We start from the raw sequence: 19203 nt of genomic DNA on the forward strand, positions 1-19203 counted from the left end.
CCACCATTTTGCTGGTGGACACTCTCCACTCTGCGCGCTGATGCTGTGTGTCATGCTGGTCTACTCCGGTGGCCTTGGGGGACATCCAGGGCTACCGGCCCTGTGTAGAGTGTGATTGTGGGCCAGGCCTTGCCTAACACAGCGTCCTGCAGCGTGGGCGGGGGGCTGTCTCACCCCTGCCAGGGCCCAATCTGGAGCCGGGGAAGGGTTGTGTGTTGCCCCGTTGTGTCCCTGCTGCTGCCTGAGGGCTCTACAGGAGAGACTTTATTTAACAAACGGGAAATGTTGGGGAGGTTTCGGTGTGACTGAATCTGAAGTGAAAAGGGAGCCTAACCCTAACCATAAAAATCCTCTGGAGTTTCCAAGAAAATATATTGCTTTAATATCTAACTGTGTTTCAGAAATTGACGTGAGCGAAAGGGAGAGGGAGATAGAGAAAGAGAGAGGGAGAAAGAGAGAGGAAGGGATATAGAGGAGAGAGGAAGAGAAAAACGGGCAAGATGAAAAGTAGAGAGAGACTGAGTTGAATTGGATGAACTGTGAGAAAACAGTTTGAACATTTCTGTTCAAAAAGCAACAACCCAAAGAGAGAGATTAGGCCCATGAGCCAAGAGCGAGAGTGAGACGAGTTGAGAACCAGGCAAGGTTCCATCACCTACCCTAGCCCCTTCTTAGCTCCTCTACATCCTCCTTAAGCAAATTAGCTGGCAGAGCCCAGGCCAGGGCAGGCAAGGCCACTCACTCACAAGGCTTGCCAGCCACACTTGACTACCCACGACTCCCCTAAGGCTCACCTGCTTTACACTGTTTGTACCACAACACTGTTGTGTTACCTTGAGGATGATGAAAGTATTTTGTATACTGTATATATATATATATATATATCCTGTATACGTCCATACTGTATAAATATTGTATGTGTGTGGGGGTTTTGGTTTTCATCGGTTTTCTGAGAATAGACCAGGACATGTAGTGTCAAGGACACACACGGTACAGTAAATGAATTATTATTGATCACTGTCAGTCATGATTGCATCAGAAATGACATTGACTCTGCTCTCTGCCGGGCTGAAGAGCTGAGAGTTAAACTGAGCTCTCCTATCCACAGTAGGTGCACCAGGCTGGTCTCACACTGAGCAAATCCTTCATTATAAAACCTTCCATTCCTCTGTGGTATATCTGGGGTGGAAAATAGTACCTCCTCTATAAACCATTACAGGCCCCAAACAAACCTGTTGTAGGCCTGCTTCAGCCTCATCCTGGCATTCACAAGGCATTGTACTCATTATGCAAACACCAGGCTCTGGAGCCCAGGTTAGGTAAGAACAGGTTGTGACGTCAAACACCTTAGGCCTGGCAGGGAGAGCTTAAGCCCTGCACAGCTGTTGGTAGAGCTGCACAGCTATAGAACAGACACACAGCCAGGCAATTATTGTGCAACAACACCAAGCTATTTTGGAGTTTCTACAGACTGTGACCTCACAAATGTGCACTTTTTAAATTAATGTGACAGTGTGGTAGGAATTAAGATGACAAAGAAGAAAAAACAGCATTATTGTGAGCTTGTATAAGCTTCAATCTCAACAATGTCAGTGCTTATTAAGGTGCAATTTCTTCCTACTAAAGATTCTGCATGGCTCAGTATTATACTTTTTTTCATTTGTGGTTAGTACAGGTAGGTCCTGGAAAGTGTGTTTTGACTTCTTGCCAAATGCGGTCTTTATAGCCATTGCAGGGCACAACAAGGTTAGTTTGAGACTGAGGTTATGGTATTTGTGACAGGTGTCCTGCGCTTGTGGCTAACCATAAGCCAACGTATCCCATCGTCAATATTCCGATCTACAATTCTATTTTAAACCAGTACCAAAGTAAAAAAATTCACTTTAATTTTTTAGTTATATTAAAAATGTGTGTTCAGTTATAGCTTTCGAATATTGTTTTGTGCGATTCATGTACTTATGGTGTTTCATAGTTATCTCTAATAAAATTTTCAGTAGAACAACAAGCATTACTCAAAACCGTTAAATTGGTCAATTCGGCAGGGCAAGCCACATGAAAGACAAACCACTACCGTAAATAGAACCTTCCAAGTTGACAGACATAACAAGAAGCCAATAGAAATGCGATTTTACGTAGTTGAAAATGACGTATGTCGTGTTTGGCAAATGGCAGCCTGTTATAGGGTGTTGACCTCTGAGAGCCGCATCACCGCCTACTGTGTGTCCGTGGCGGAGGGCTACTATATAAACAAAACAGACCGTGTTAAAAGGACAGAGTTGTAAAACTCCCAGGCAGAGGGGAGGTAGCTTGTTAGCCTGCTTAGATACATTAAATTATACCCCACACACACAAATATCGCCTGGAATACTCTTTTTAGATACACAGAAGATTCTTTTTTTTACAGAGGGTAGTAAGCTATCTATTAGTTTGCTGACCGCGTCATAGACACATCATTTTGCCAGCAAAGCCATTCGTCACTCAAGCTATCAACAGTGCAAGAAGAACCTGCTGTACATTTAAATGTAAGTAGATAACTTGCAACATTGATTATTTTACCGTTGTTGTTTAGATACTAAATAAACCCCTTGCCACTCAACCTATCCTAAAACCAAAGCTGGCAACCAGGTACTAATTTTGTTGGAGAAGGGAGGGTCGGTCTATTTGGTGGTTCCGAGAAACTGTTCCAGTTTTTGTATAATGTTCGTGCAAACGTTGCCGATCACACGAAAACAAGAAAATGTCGCATCTTTATCAGCGTCTTTATCAGTGGACCTTTAATGGTGGACGGGTTGGACGTAGGAACACCTGCCACGACGTTATAAATCGACATGGATCATTTTCGTTCTAGCGATAAGAGGTAGTCAGACGTGATTCAAATTAAAGAGGCAGTCTATTGTAAATAATTTCACCATTTATATTCAGCAGACGAGTCGAATTTAAATTGGACTTACTCCGATAGTGGAGAGGCGTCTGTGACCGTGGTCAGAAATTCAATGAGGATTATGTAACAACCCTTCTATGGGATTGTTGGTAGCTCTCAATCCTAGGTTGCCTGTAGGGTTTGCTGCAATCAACACACTCAGTTGTACTATATCGTTGTTGCTTTTTACACAACAGAGCTGTCATTGTATCTTGTGTATCGGAAACATCTTTTAATTTAATACGCACTTCTATTGAATTAGCATAAAAAGACCATGAACCTTGGCCCAGCAGAGGTCAACAATGTTTGCGTGCTGTATCTCTAGACAGCCAGGGAACACGCAATGCTGACACCCCCAGTATGAGTCAGTAGCGGGATGACGGCGTTTATTTATAGCCGTGTACATCGTATAGCTGAGGGACGCTATACAGCAATGCAGTGTTGAGAGTAGGCACGATGAAAAGAGCATTTAAACCAATCAAGCCTGTGACCTTATTAACAGTCTCGGAAGATGATCTGCTTGGCAACGTCTGCCTGACTCCTGCAAATGTGTAATAAAAAAAAAAAATCGGACTTTTTGTTTTTGATCTGTAATTTGTCTTAACTAAGGATTTACACCTCTAATACCATTATTTTCTCCATATCTCCTACAGGATACAGAACTTTACTTTGTGGAAGGAAGGATATATTTTTCGGCAACAAGCACTCACCCTTAGTTTCTGCGTTCAGCTCAAACCAATCACCACTGCCTTGGAGGATTTTTCAACTCTGGGAGGAACAAGAAGAAGCAGGAACGGAAACGACAACTCTTTGCAGGAAAAGGAAACACGATCGATCTCCACCGTGAAGCAGCTATGCAGCTTGAAATACAAGTAGCACTCAACTTTATCATCTCCTACCTGTACAACAAACTCCCCCGGAGACGCGTCAACATATTCGGCGAGGAGTTGGAAAGGCAGCTGAAGAAGAAGTATGAGGGTCACTGGTACCCAGATAAGCCATACAAGGGGTCAGGGTTCAGGTGCATCCATGTAGGGGAGAAGGTGGACCCTGTGGTGGAGCAGGCGGCCAAAGAGAGCGGCCTGGACATCGAGGACGTCCGCAACAACCTCCCCCAGGACCTGAGCGTGTGGATCGACCCCTTCGAGGTGTCCTACCAGATCGGGGAGAAGGGCACGGTGAAGGTGCTCTACGTGGACGACAACAACGAGAACAACGGCTCCGAGCTGGACAAGGAGATCAAGAACAGTTTCAACCCGGAGGCCCAGGTCTTCATGCCAATCAGCGACCCCGTCGGCGCGTGCTCCGAGTCCAGCTCGCCCTCGCCCCCCTTCGGCCAGTCGGCCTCCGTCAGCCCGTCCTTCATGCCTCGCTCCGCCCAGCCCTTAACCTTCACCACCGCCACCTTCGCCGCCACCAAGTTCGGCTCCACCAAGATGAAGAGCAGCGGCCGTGGCAACAACAACAACGGCGGCGCCGGCGGCGGCAACGGCGTCGGCAACGGCAACAAGGCGTCCCGCTCCTCCCCCACCAACATGGGCCTGAATGTGAACACCCTCCTGAAGCAGAAAGCCATCTCCACCTCCATGCACTCCCTCTACGGGCTGGGCCAGCAGCAGAAGGCCTCCGCCCTCTCCCCCAACGCCAAGGAGTTTGTGTTCCCCAGCCTCCAGGGCCAGGGGAGCCCCGGGGCCGCGTTCCCCAGCGAGGGAGGCCTCAGCCCGCTGCAGTACAACAATGCCTTTGACGTGTTCGCTGCCTACGGAGGCCTCAACGACAAGTCCCTCATGGAAGGCCTCAACTTCAGTCTGAGCAGCATGCAGTATTCTAACCAGCAGTTCCAGCCAGTCATGGCTAACTAAATTCACGAGAGAGGTTATTTATGAATGATCGGTGGCCGAAAGAGAAGGAAAAACAAAATGCCCATTTGGAAAACATCGACGATAACGATAACCACTGGACTTTCGAGGAAATAAACGAGCATCCAATGAGAAGTTTCTTTGTCTAGTCGGTGAAGCGCATGTGCCCAAGGGGGGTGTTACTGTGGACCCCTTGAGTTTGTTTATACTACAAGCTTGTTGTACACACATGTCCAAGCTGGGTTACTTAACATGCATCGTTGTTTTTCTTTTTCCTTTTTGCCAACCAAGCACAAATACTTTTTTTACTATGTTGGAAGAAAGATCTTAAAAAAAAAAAAAAAGACAAAAAATATTCACACAAAAAAAAGACAAAAAATATTCAAGCTTCAAGTTTGGGCCTCTTACAGTATTTTACAGGTGGTAAGACATGGCTGATTTCTACTAATTGGCACTGCTAAATGGGTGACTTGGTCTTTTTTCTAATTGTATAATTTAATTTAGTACAGAGTTTGTAAGATATCAGAGTATATATTGTTTCTATGACATGGTGTTGCATTTATATCTTTTTACTACTCCAGTGATCCGTGATGGCTACAGCAGCTTCCTCTTATTTTTCTTTTTTTAAAGATAAGAAATGTTGAAGAAATCCATCTTTAAGATGCATCAATTCTAAAGATTGTGTACAGAGTATTCCTTAGTGGTGGAATTCAAGCGTAGGAATATTTGCTTTTTCTGAAAGAAGAGTTGTATTTTCTGTTAAGAGTTATACGATTTTACTATATTATGGACAAAAATGTAATCGTATGAATATTAATTTTGTACCTACATTGTGCAATACTTGATAAAATACGGTATAAGTAAGTATTTTGAGTCAGTGTCTTACATGTCAAGAGGGACTGAAATAGTTTATATTGTTAAGTTTGTATTAAAATGCTTACAAATTATATGCTTGTCTTTATTTTTTTTAATTTCATATTTGCACCCTGGTCTTTTTAATAAAATAAACTACAGTCAAAACAAGTTTTGTGAACAGTGGAATTATTGACATGGAATCCTTTCATTCATAACAGCCATCTCTATAGAGGTTGTGTACCAGACATCACACTGCATTCCAGTGAGAGTCCACAGTATGGGACTGGGCTGAATCAGACAACCAGCAGAAGACATCTAAAACCTGGAGGAGGTTGTTGGAGCTCAGTTGTAACACATCCACTTAGCTTTCATCCAAAGTGACACCCCAAGGAAAGTTAGAACCTGTGACTTCTTGATCTGCAGTCAAAGGCTCTACCTAAACCTATACCTAAACCTTACCCCAACTTCCAGAACTGCCACTCCTTGGGCCAGTTCCATTCCTGTTCCTCAGCTCCTCCAGAGCGCACAAACGCCCGTCTCCCAAGGCCTTACCAGCCTGTAAGAACGCCCATCAGGGGCTGACTGAGAAAGGCGCTCGTAAAGACAGCCACGTGTTGAAATTTGGCACTTTGTGTCGTATTTATGGGGTTATTGAACCCAAAGGCTGTGTCAGACAGCGAATTCAGGGATGCTGTCTGGTGGCTGTGCAGTTTATCACTGTCACACCGTGGGTGTGTAACGTTCAAAGTCAACATCCGTAGACTGAAAACAACGTATTCCTCTCGTGTGTGTGGTAAGTGGACCTTACATGGCTACCCCTGGGATGTGATACAACCTCATGGACCAGACAGCTGGCAGAGGGTATGGTTTGGGGGGTGAGGGGGGTGAGGGTGGTTATTGGTGGGAAATGATTGAGATTGTATAAACGCCAACCCTGTGACAACTTCATGCCCTCTCTCCCACTCAATTGTCCAATCAACGATGGTTTATTTTGAGGCAGTTCATGTTGCTAGGCTTTCTTCTTGTGTTGTTTACAAGCTGGTAGCGCCAGCGTGACGCGAGCATGTGCCTCGGCCCGCAATATCATCGCAGCAATCATTACTCCCTGTCACGTGACCAGCGGAGAACTGGAGCTCATGTAAGACAAGAACAGGCCAAACATTCACCAAGGTTTAGAGTTGCAACAGCTTAACCCACCAAAGAGATAATCACATTTGCAATTCTATATGAGGCAAAGGTCGAAGCAGGGAAATAGCCCTTGTGTTTGTTCTGCGAAAGCCACGCACCCTTTCTCCCTGTGAAAAAGCCATCAGCTATGTGGACATACCAGTGCAGCTGAGCCAGTTCAGCACCCAAAGCATGCGTTGTTTTTCCAGCTGAAGAGTAAAGCTGCTCTTAAAGGAGGATTCTGACCACAGTGATTGAGACTACAGTACTCGTGGAGTTCACTCACCGTGTATGTTGTTTTCAGTGAATATAGATTTCCCAGGGATTGACTCAGACAGAGTGAGTGTGTGAGTGTGTGTGTGTGTGTGTTTTTGTGTGTGTGTGTGTGTGTGTGTGTGACTTCTCAGGGACACACATTACTCATGTCTTCTGCTGCTAATGTAGTGTTTGGGCCAGGGATTAGTGTTTAGATTTGAATGCATCAGTGATCCACATAGTGATGTGCACTGTAAGCCACACAAGCCTCACAACCACACACACACACACACACACACACACGTACACACACACACAGATGGTCTGGTGTCACACCAGCAGGGACACTCCCAGGGTGTGTGGTGTTGCCTTGCTGTGTCTCCATCTTGTCAGGGCCGCAGTGTTCCTTCCTCATTCTTTCTCCCTCACCCCTTCCCACTTGCAACCTTCCTCTCGCTCTCTCTCTATCTCTCTGTCTCTCTCTCTCCATCTCTCTCTTTCTCTTCTCTCTTTCTCTCCACCTCTCTATCTCTCTCTCTCTCCACCTCTCTATCTCTCTTCCCACCTCTCTACAGCCTATCTCTCTTTCACTCCCCATGGCTCTGTCTCTTTCTCACTCTCTTTATCTCTCTATTTCTCTCTCTATTTCTCTCTCCCTCTATCATTTCTTTCAGCAGGATGGACTCCAGAGCAGGCTGTCTAAGCCCTGCTACAGCTCCTCAGTATCTCCCACAGAGAAGGTAATGGTCTTGTTTTGTCTATATGCCAAAATTACGTAATTGCCTGCTGTATGGTGGCTCTAATCTGGTAAGTTTGATAAGCTATCAGATGGGTGCCAAGGTCCTATAGAGAAGATAGTTAATGTCCTACGTCATACTTTGACAACAGAATGATAGACACAGATCAACTGAAAAAGCACAGAGCTCCTACATGTGCTGTCCATTGCGACCTCTACACGTGCCAGGGGTGTATCGTTTAAATATCTATACACATTTCAGTCGGGTTTAGACGACATTAGAGCAAAGAGACACTCGAAACAAACTTTACAGCTCACATAGTGACGCCCATGTGACTTTGAACCACAGTGAACCGTGCCTTTACTGGCATGTGTGGTGGGTGTGGTGGCCCAGGCCTGAGGGCTGAGGGCTGAACTCTGACCTCTGACCCCACAGCAGCCACGGTTCTGCTGCTGTGGAGGAGGAGTGGGAGGCGGAGCAGCTCTTCCTCACCATGGCGACGTGGACAGGAATACAGTGACGTTTGCTCCAATAACACCACCACAAACAGACGGTCTTATCAGAACTATATAAAAAAAGATGACCATAAAAGTAAATCTTTATTGACATTGAGAATACTGTCTACAAAACGACCTTTCAGTAAACATATAGTATATCAAGAGAGAGAGAGAGAGAGAGAGAGAGAGAGAGAGAGAGAGAGAGAGAGAGAGAGAGAGAGAGAGAGAGAGAGAGAGAGAGAGAGAGAGAGAGAGAGAGAGAAAAGGAGACAGAGACAAAACAATATCCCAATTTTATTAGAAAAGTAATCCGAAGATAAAGTTTGTGATGAAGCCTTAATGAATACCGGCTGCATTTGCTTAGTCCTTGATGCTCTCTTGATGCCTAGCTTGTGCTTTCAAGTGTTGCCAAGTCATTCCACCAAGGATCATCCACTCAAGCACATTCTTATTCCACGCCAGACAGTCATTCAACTTAAAAGCCTCACTTCCCTACCTATATAGAATAGTAATCCATGTTTCATCATCATTCCAGTGATAGGGGGAATGAGCAGAATACCAAAAAGATATCTTCATTTATCCCCTCTCTTTTGGATCTCTCTGTCTTACTTCTCTCTCTTTCTCAATCTTACGCTCTGTCTCAGTCTATCCCTGTCTTGTTCTTTCCTTCTCTCTTTCCTTTTCTCTCCCACTCTCCATCCCTCTCCCTCTTTCTCCCGCTCTTTCTCTGTTTCTTTCTCTATCTCTCTCTCTGTCTCTGTCTCTCTCTCTATTTCTCTCTCCTTCGTTCTCTCTCCCTCCATTTCCTTTTCTCTCTCCCTCTCTCTCTCTTTCTCTCTCTCTCTGTTTGTTTGTATTCAACCCAGCTGAAGGTTATGGTAACAAACGGGTGTTGCACACTTCAATAGGTTTAAAAATAGAACTGGCAGGGCTTCTGCGTCAGCATTGGAGAATCCTATCCCTGCCTCTCTTTCTGTTCGACCACTCTCCCTTCTTCCCCCTTTTCTCCCTCCCTCCCTCTCTGCCTCCCTCTTTCTAGCTCTCCTTCTCTCTCTCTCTTCCTCCCTTTCCAAAACTATGGGTGCATGCAAAAGCTATTTGGAAATACACACCTGCACATGACATGCCGCCTGTTTTGACGCAACACCTCGTCATGAAGGCATGTCTATTTCCAGCGCTGGGGTGGGTCTGGCTACTGTAGCTGTTGATGGTTTCTGACTCTCACAGGAGGAATGCTTACAGCAAAGGCATGAAGGAAAGCCGGAATATCATGCAGGTCCATGCAGGTCTCTCTCAGTCTCTCTCTCTCTCTCTCTCTCTCTCTCTCTCTCTCTCTCTCTCTCTCTCTCTCTCTCTCTCTCTCTCTCTCTCTCTCTCTCTCTCTGGACTTGCATGATTTTCAGGCTTTCCTTCATATCTCTTGTGTCTCTTGTAGAAACAATCATCTGCTACAGTAGCTGGAGAAAGAGAGATAAGTAAAGAGACTTACAGGGAGAGAGAAAAAGAAGCAGTTGATAATAAGAAAAATAAAACAATTGTACGGGTGAACGGGTGGGGTAGGACTTGACTCCAAATGTTTCTCTTTCGTGGGGAAACTCTTCCTCTCATGGGGCAACTCTTGCGAAATACACCAAGCACGACATTGAAATCTCTCTTTCACCATAACAGCCTTGGTGAAGGTCAAAGGTTGCTGATAGGCTCTCTCATTAGTAGGTCAATGCTGATAAACCCAGTGGGAATGGCTGTGTGCTGAGTTCTTCCTCTTTGGCTAGGGTGATGGGCTCACTCAAAGGGATTGTGTTCATCTGGCCAGCAGCCATTTTTGTTTGTGAAGAGAATTTTTTTGTCAGTCATCACCCGTGAACCCGTGAACCCTTCACCAACACCCTACTTCTCTTCTCTCTCTGTGTGTTTCAGTGTCATTTTTTTCTTGTACTTCCTGTCAACAGAGCCACTGGTCATTGCACAACCTCTCAGCTGGGAGGGTGACCCAATCAGCGAGGTCGTGGTGATGACTCACCAGGTCCCCACAGGAAGTGGCCAGTAGGAAGCCAGGCGGAGTGTCTGAGGACGAGACAAGAGGGAGCAGACGGGGATAGAGTCTCTCTCTCTCTCCTTCACTCTCTCTCTCTCTGTGTTCGTTCTCGCCTCACCCCTCTCTTCTTCTCTCTCCTCCCCCTCCATCTTTTCTCTCGCCCTCGTTCTGTTCCTCTCCTGATCCTTTTCTTCCTCTTTCTCTCTCTCTCTTTCTTTTCCTCCCTCTTCATCCCTCTCTTCCCCTAATTCGCCCCTCTTCGCTCCTCCTGTAGTTGATCATGTTCATGGCCTGTGCAATTTCATGTCAGATATTCCCTGCATCTCTCTCTGACCATAAACCTCCACTCTAATAATAGGAAGCCCTGACACAGTCTCCTCTCTAATCTCCTGTCGCCTACATGTGTGTGAGAGAGAGAATGAGAGAGAGAGAAAGTAAGACTGTGTGTGTGTGTGTGTGTGTGATTGTGTATGTGTGTGTGAGAGAGAGATAGAGAAAGACAGAGGGAAAGTAAGACTATGTGTGTGGTTATTCTCGTCTCTGCACCATGGAGATAAGGCACCATTTGTTTTGGCCTGGAAGCCTGGTCCAACTTCCACTCACTAACTGTAATGTCTCAGTGATGTAGGACCAGTGATAGGACAGGAACCAGACCAACAACCTTCCATGGTTACGGCTAATTTGTGTGTTGTTAAGCACATTGTTACTGCGTCTCCTATCAGGGTTCTATCCATTCACAGCATACACCCCCCCCTTCCACACACACACACACACACACACACACACACACACACACACACACCACACACAAACACACAATCACTCACATACATACTACAGGAACTGTATAAACATGCATTAGGACATAAGAGAGGAATTCTTTATTGTTTTGCTTTGGCACCCTGTGCTATCCAGGCTAGCGATAAGGTCTCGGGGTAGTCTCCTTCCCAAGGTTGGGTCGGTAGTCTGGAGGAGGAAACCACCTTAGTCTGACGTAGGTGTTTTTACTTTCATCCTCCCCTCCTTCTCTCCCCCTCTCCTCCCTTCAGTCCCTCCACCTCCTCCTCTCTTTTCCTCCATCACCTTGTCCTCCCTATCTCTCTCACTGCTCTCCTCCGCCAACTTCACGTCTCCCTCTCCTCTCCTCCTCCTCTTCCCATCTCCCCCTCCTCCTCCTCTTCTCCTCTCCACCGTCTCCCTCTCCTCCTCCTCCTCCTCTTCTCCTCCTCCTTTCCTCGTCCTCTTTCCATCCTCCACCCCTCTCCTTCTTTATGTCCACTTGTCCACTAAGACAGGAAGCAGGGCACAGGACACGGCAGCGTATGAAGGGCTATATATAGGGAACAATGTACATAACATCCATTCCTCAGTAGGGAGTGGTGTGTTGGTGTGTATTGTGTGTGACGTGTTGTCCTCGTGTGTGTTGACATTCCCAGTGTGAGACCAATAGGGAAACACCCTCGCAACTCATGCCCGGAGAACTCCCTGTCTCTCTGTGTGTGTGTGTGTGTGTCTCTCAAAAACGTACACACTCACTCACACAGACACACGTCACTGTGCTTGTAATGGCCCTGGGGCTGGGGGGGGGGGGGGGGGGGGGGGGGGTGGGGGGAGGTGGAGGAGATATGCGGAGAGGAGAACTGAAGGTTGAGCATGTCAACCAATCACAGATCAGATAGATGGGCTTCCCTCTCCTAATGCTGCTGAAGGCGGGTGGATGGAGGGATCATAGAAGTGAAAGAAGGGGGGGGGGAGAGAGAGGGGGTGGAAAGAGAAAGAGGTAAGAGAGAGACATGGAGAGAGAGGAGAGAGAGTACGAGACAGATACATAAACAGAAAGAAACAGAGAGAGGTGTATGAAACATTTAAACACCAATTACTGAAGCTTTAATTCTTCCGAATGTCTAAGCGTTCCGTGAGATTGAAAACGATAACTTAGAAGTACAGCGTCTAACGCCGGTCTGGAGGACTTCAGTTCTCAACCGCTCGCCGTTTGTTTTTCAGTGTTGATGCGGCGGCAGTCAACACAGTCATGACTCATTCATGGGACCGTTGAAAAAAGGGAGGATGAGCAGTGAACGTCTTCAGTCGTATCTGGACAAGGAGGGAGAGAAGTAGAGCACTCAGCGACGCCTTCTCCCCCCTCTTCCTTCTCCTCTTCCTCCCGCAGTTTAAATATTTTACAAGCTGAGAGAAGAAAAAGATGCTTCGGTTCAAGCTTGGGTTTGCAGGGAAAGTGAAGGCGGAACGAGGGGCCTCGGTCTCTCCTCAGGACTCCTCAAGAGGGAAGACTTCAGGGAAGAACTTCCTCTACGGTCGCGCTCCTGTTTTGATGGGGTCCATGGAATTCTAATTCCACATCAGACGTTTCTGCACTTTAGCAGCTTTTAGATATGATCAGAAATGGTCTTACATGTCAAAACTGTTTTATACTCTGTATGTCTCGACTTATATTAAAATATACTTATCTACCTTTCCTACAAAACACATTAACAATACCATGAAGATTCAGAATCACTTATGTACATTCACCAATTGCTGAGTCATGACTGATAGAGCTTAGCCAATCACATTGATCTGCATGGTTGCCACCTTAGCCAATCCAAATATCAGTCTGCAAACAGTTGTTATATAAGACAAGGCTAATTTGTGAACCCATCCCTGAGGTAGTTAAAGGTTCTGACTGAACATCAACAGTCATGCAGTGACAGTGTGGAAACCATTGTGTGCGGTGCCTGTGTGTTGTTAATACAGGACCAGATGTCCCAGCACACTCTTGTACCTATAAGTGAGTTGTTCCTTGCTTGGCGAAGCGAGGCCACTTGCATGAGATGACATTCAAAGAATGCCCTTCACGCCCTGCTTAGCTTTGTCGCCCTGACAATACTTCTCTATCAGCTCCCTCCCTCCTTGTTCCCTCCCTCTTTCTCCCTCTCTCCTTTTTTCTCTCCTCCTTCCTTCCTCCCTCCCTCCCTCCCTCCCTCCCTCCCTCCCTCCCTCCCTCCCTCCCTCCCTCCCTACCTCCCCCCTCTCTCTGCTTTTTTCTCCCTCCCTCTAAATCTTCCTCTCCCTTCCTCTTTCTTTCTCTATCTCTCCCTCACCCCTTCCCACTTGCGACCTCCCTCTCGCTCTCTATCTCTCTATCTCTCTGTCTCTCTCCCTGTCTCTCTCTCTTTCTCTATCTCTCTCTCTCACACCCTCCCTCCCTCTGCCCCTCCCTCTTTCTAAACTGTCCAGACTCACCTCCTCCCCCATTGTTTGTTCTTGACATTGGCACGTCCGCGTTCCACAGACTCCTCTCAGTCTCAAGAGTTTCCATGGACGGAGGCGCATACACAAATGAACACACAATTCCAACATAAACATTATGGGTGTTTTCAAATCCCACCAGTGGGACAAGAGATCATCACTGATTCAGGGTCGGTTTACACCTATGCAAGCCTGACTGTGAGCAGGAGTGTCCAGGGGAGGAGGAACTGAATCGAAACCAGCTGATAAGAGCAGGGTGTACTGTACACTATAGCATACACACCCCAGTATACAATACCGTAAACTCTACCATGTATTGTACTTTATATGTTACTGTGTACAGCACTGTACACTTCTGTATACAATACTAAACACTCTACTCTATACTCTCCTGTATGCAGTACTGTACACTCTACAGAAAACCACACTAGACTGCTGTACTGTATGTATTCAGGCTCTGTAAGGACTGAGTGAATGTGTGGACCTGTGCCCTGGCTGCCTCTCTCTGGGCCCTATGAGCCCGCTATGAAGATTTGATGAGCATGGAGCACGAATACGAAATGTGTTTATGTGTCGGGTCGGCCTGTTATGACCTAGAAATCTGAAAGTGATTTTTTTGGGCACAACATGAGCTTGATATAAATATGAGAGAGGGTATGAGAGAGAGAGAGAGAGAGAGAGAGAGAGAGAGAGAGAGAGAGAGAGAGAGAGAGAGAGAGAGAGAGAGAGAGAGAGAGAGAGAGAGAGAGAGAGAGAGATAACTTATTTATATCTGTTGCATGCATATAAAACACATTAGCTGATATTTCTTCACAGCAGCTGAGCAGCACATACTCAATGTTTACAAGTTTACCATTATGATACATTTGATTCTACTTTCTGCAGGGGAGGATGTGTTCAGCAGACACACGAATGCTATTCATCCATAACAACTGCTGATGATGAAATTACATAACCACTGTACTGTACTCTAAAACTTTCAAAACCAGAATTTCTAAGTCGCTCACATTACAGTAAACATATAATCTAGCAAAGAGCAGAGCTGTAAAGTCACTTTCTCAAAGCCTTTATGTGCAAATGTATGCCTGTTTGTGTATGTGTGTGTATATGTGTGTGTGTGTCGTCCCACCAGTTTCTCAGCATAGGAGTCTTTCATCCCCGGGTTCAAAGCATCACCCGACCAACAGGAGGGCAACAGATATACACCATCTGAAGAAAAAGAGAAGAGAGAAGGAGGAGAGGAGAGAAGAGAAGGAGGAGAAGACAGGAAGGGGAAGAGAAGAGGAGAGGAGAGAAGGAGGAGGGGAGAGGAGAGGAGAGGAGAGAAGGAGGGGAGAGGAGAAGAGAGGAGAGGAGAGGAGGAGGAGAGAAGGAGAAGAGGACAGGAAGGGGAAGAGAAGAGGAGAGGAGAGAAGGGGAAGAGAAGAGGAGAGGAGAGAAGGAGGAGGGGAGAGGGGGGGAGAGGAGAGGAGAGGGAGGGGGAGAGGAGAGAGGAGGAGGATATACGAAGAGGAGGATGAGAGGTGAGGAGAGGAAAGCAGAGGATGGGGAGGTATGTTAAGGAACAGGAGAGATAAAACAGCTTTTGTCTTCTTCTTGTGTTTTGTCATTTTTGTGTTTTTGTGATAAAACTTTGTGTGTGTGTGTCACGATGACTGCGCTGACTCACTGATGGCTGAGAGATTTTCATCAATCAGCATGAAAAGGATTGATGCTACATTAGTTTAGATCCCTCCCTAAAGATACGTTTTAAATACAGTACAATGTAACTTTATGCTACCTTGAGTTTCATCTCACAGATACCATGATCAAATCTCAACACACATTGAGGTCCTAAACTTCTGCTAGGAGGATCACTGTTGTTTTCTGTGTAGGCCTGTCTTTCATCACATTCCCAGCACTATCTCACCCCATCAAAAAATGAATTGCCTTACCTTGTTCCATAACTATAATCATAACACGTAGATGAAATCAAGCATTCTGATTGGTTGAGAGTGAGTCACGGGGTGTGCTTTATTGAGCCATAAAGTAATGTACGCCTGTTTACGTTTACCTTAAAGGGGAGCGTTCCATATTAGTGCGCACTCAAAATAACGGTTCGATTTTTCGCGACCGTTAGTTGTCATTTCAAGCTCGACAGTTCAAGCTGAAAGACAGCGTCGGAGTAATATCCGTGCTGGAAAAGGCACTTCCAACACCGAGCCACCGGCTAAGAGAGCAAGAGTGGATCGGAAGCGATGTCGTCAGAGACGAAGGGCACATGAGAAACGTGTTCCACGGATGCACAATTCATGGAGATATCCAAATCAACATAAGCAAACCATAACAACAGCCTAATGTTAGTCTATCGAGTCCCAAGTCACTCGTAACTATAGTTTACAGCATATATAGCATTTACCCAGTGCCTGCAAAACATTTAGGATTGATTTCGAATGTTTAGGCCTAATGTTGAAATCACGATGTAAAGTACGTGTTCAAGGGTTTGTCGGTCCTCCGCTGCGCGACGGGCCTAACGACACCCTTGAACACGTACTTTATTGACGATGCAGTACCGCCACTCGTACCTTATTGCTTAAAAAGTACACTGCTGTCTTTCACATGACACTCCTATCCCTCTCCTGAGCCCCCATGGTGAGAGATGGGCCAGGCACACAGTGGATCTCCCTCACTTATTGTTATTTATTCAGGTTTGTTTCCTCAGGGTTCAGTCCATTGAGCCCAAGGGTCTGTGTTTGTTAGGGAGTCCTACTACCCAAGATGCATCACAACAACAGAACAGGAGCACGCACGAGTACAGCAGGGCCGTGGGGACAGGCACACACCGACACACACACTCACACTGACACGCACGCTCACACCGACACACACACTCACACCGACACACACACTCACACCCACACACCACACTCACACTGACACACACCCATCTACCGACAAAAGAAATCCAACACTTGATATCCCTCATTGCCTTATTGTAAAACGTAGCTTATGGAGGGGGATCTGTTTCCTTCACCCCTCACTGGTCAGTGGAGATGACAGGCTGTTCTGTGTACATGCTGCGTTCCTCTGCCCGGGCTCTGCTCTGTGGTCCTGATCTTTATGGACGTTTCTGCTCTTCACGCCTTTATAGAGTGTAAAATTAACGAGCTGTCGGGGTGTTTGTATGGGAGGATTAACTGGGGTGTGTGTTTGTGTGTGTAGGTGTGTAATAAGTGTGTGAAGGTGTGTTTTAAAGTGTGTGTGTGTTCCTGTGTGTGTGTGGCGGAGGGAGGGGCTGTTTGTGTGTGTGTGTGTGTGTGTGTGGGTGCGTGTGTGTGTGTGTGTGTCTGAGAGAGAGTGTGTGTGTGTGAGGAGAGAATGTGTGTGTCATGTTTGTATGTGTGTACGTGGTGTGTGTGTGTGTGTGTGTGTGTGTGTGTGTGTGTGTGTGTTGTGTGTGTGAGAGAGAGAAGTGAGAAGATGTGTGTGTGTATGATTCATGGGTGGTGGGCGTTCAAAGAGCTGCTCTGCATGCTAAACCAACACCGGTTGGATTGCGGACCAGCATGCAACTGGGCCCTCAAGGAGGTGACCTTGCTGGTCTCACGTCATCCCTGCTCGCACAGCCAACTCACACACATACACACATTTTTTACTTTATCAAGATCACAAATGATGGAAAAGCTCCACCTTATCAGACATCATTAATATTATTACGATGGTCACAAAGCTGCACATTATACAATGTCAACACTCCAAAGCTGTACACTGAGACGTATAGCATTATCGACATTGTCACATCCTCAACATTTTTGCCATGCTCACAGTAACAGAAGTACTTTCTCTCTTTCCCTATTTTTAGTTCAGCCAGCTGTCTAAGCAGTCAGAGAACAGCTTCTGCCCTCAAGGAAAAGAACACTAATTCTGAACAGAAGATAAAGTCCTTTCCTTTATTATGATTCCTACCACACACTGAAGCAGACGCATCGCACTTTGTTAATTCTGTCCTTCAAATGTAACTTTGTCGTCAAGTAATTCAATTTTGTTGGTTCTCCGGTGGCGTTTGAGGAGTCAGGGAGTCAGGTGGCTGAGCGGTTAGGGAAGCGGGCTAGTAATCTGAAGGTTGCCAGTTTGATCCCGGCTGCGCGAAATGACGTTGTGTCCTTGGGCAAGGCACTTCACCCTACTTGCCTCGGGGAGAATGTCCCTGTACTTACTGTAAGTCGCTCTGGATAAGAGCATCTGCTAAATGTAAATGTTGGTGAATTGCTCAACTTGAGGCGGACGTTTGATTTGAGGATGGTTTGTTCCAATGATTCCTGTCACGTCTACGAGGGCTATGGCTTGGATTCTGTTTTGAGGGTCAGTGGAATGGTTACAGTCAAGTTGTCCAGAAATGATGTCACACATTAAGCTGCACTATTCAACCTGACCCCACCGTTCTCTCTCTGTCCCGCTCTCCCTCCCTCCCCCTCCATCCTTCTATCCCTCTTTCTCTCTCCCTCCCTCTGTCTCTTTACCCCTCTCCCTACCTCCATCCCTCCATCTCTCTACCTCCCTAACCAGTTGAGGAAGAGAGGGGAGGGGATTGAGAGAGAGGAGGGCAGGAGAATAAAGAAGGATATGGAATGGTTTAGGAGGATCGAGGAGGGGTAAGAAGAGAAGGAGAGGGAGAGAAAACACCAAAAAGAAACAAAAGAAAAAAAGCTGGGCAGATGAAGAGGGAGAAAATGAAGAAAGAGAGAGAGGGAATTAGAGAGAGAGAGAGAGAGAGATAGAGAAAGCCATAACCTCTCCACATGTTCACCACTCCAGAACGCCATTACTGATTCCATCCAGTTTCCTCCCAGTCCGACAGAACTCAAAGCAGTAGTATTCCGTTCCGGAACCCCAAGATTCTGACCCCGACAGGAACAGGGGTTTCCATGACTCCCTAATGAAGTGGGCTCCAGGGGCCTCCAACCTGTCTCACCCTCCTCCCTGCCTCCCTGCCTCTAACCAGTCTCACCCTCCTCCCTGCCTCTCTGCCTCTAACCAGTCTCACCCTCCTCCCTGCCTCTCTGCCTCTAACCAGTCTCACCTTCCTCCATGCCTATCTGCTTCTACCAGTCTCACCCTACTACCTGCCTCTCTGCCTCCAACCTGTCTCACCCTCCTCCCTGCCTCTCTGCCTCTAACCAGTCTCACCCTCCTCCCTGCCTCTCTGCCTCTAACCAGTCTCACCCTCCTCCCTGCCTCTCTGACCAGTCTCACCCTCCTCCATGCTTCCCTGGCTCTCTGCCTCTCTGCCTCTAAGCGGTCTCAGCAGCCCCTGACTCTGGCCAGACCCTGTCAGTCTGGATCATCCATCCTCAGGGCGCGGCCCTAATCCCCCCAGCCCAGCGCTCATCCTCCTGACACACACGTGCATCCCTGGCCTCCGTGCTGCTTAACCCCTTCATGGTGCAAGGATTTAGGTCCATGACAGGTAACACAATGTGTCTGTTGGTGTGTGTGTGCTGGGGTGAGGGGGGGGGGGTCTCTGTGTATGAATATACTGCATGTGTGTGCGTTTGTGTGTGTTTGTGTACCGTCGGTGTATGTGTGTAGTCATCAGTGTGTCTTATGTAGATGTATGTATGTTTGTCTTTGTATGTATGTATCTGTGTGT

The 19203-nt window shown here is 46.7% G+C and overlaps 1 protein-coding gene across 1 annotated transcript; it reads left to right on the plus strand.

The window, feature by feature from the left end:
- The first annotated feature begins 2286 nt into the window (after positions 1 to 2286).
- Positions 2287 to 5726, plus strand: LOC136950864 (protein Tob1-like). Its single transcript, XM_067245366.1, has 2 exons — positions 2287 to 2522; positions 3574 to 5726. The coding sequence occupies exon 2, from the start codon at positions 3775 to 3777 to the stop codon at positions 4780 to 4782; it is 1008 nt and encodes a 335-aa protein (XP_067101467.1). The 5' UTR covers positions 2287 to 2522; positions 3574 to 3774; the 3' UTR covers positions 4783 to 5726.
- The last annotated feature ends 13477 nt before the right edge of the window (positions 5727 to 19203 follow it).

This window comes from Osmerus mordax, chromosome 10 (genome assembly GCF_038355195.1).
Source record: "Osmerus mordax isolate fOsmMor3 chromosome 10, fOsmMor3.pri, whole genome shotgun sequence".
NCBI classification, from domain to species: domain Eukaryota; kingdom Metazoa; phylum Chordata; class Actinopteri; order Osmeriformes; family Osmeridae; genus Osmerus; species Osmerus mordax.

What these genes read in the sequence shown, in the direction of transcription:
- LOC136950864 (XM_067245366.1), top strand. Translation starts at nt 3,775, where the DNA reads ATGCAGCTTGAAATACAAGTAGCACTCAACTTTATCATCTCCTACCTG.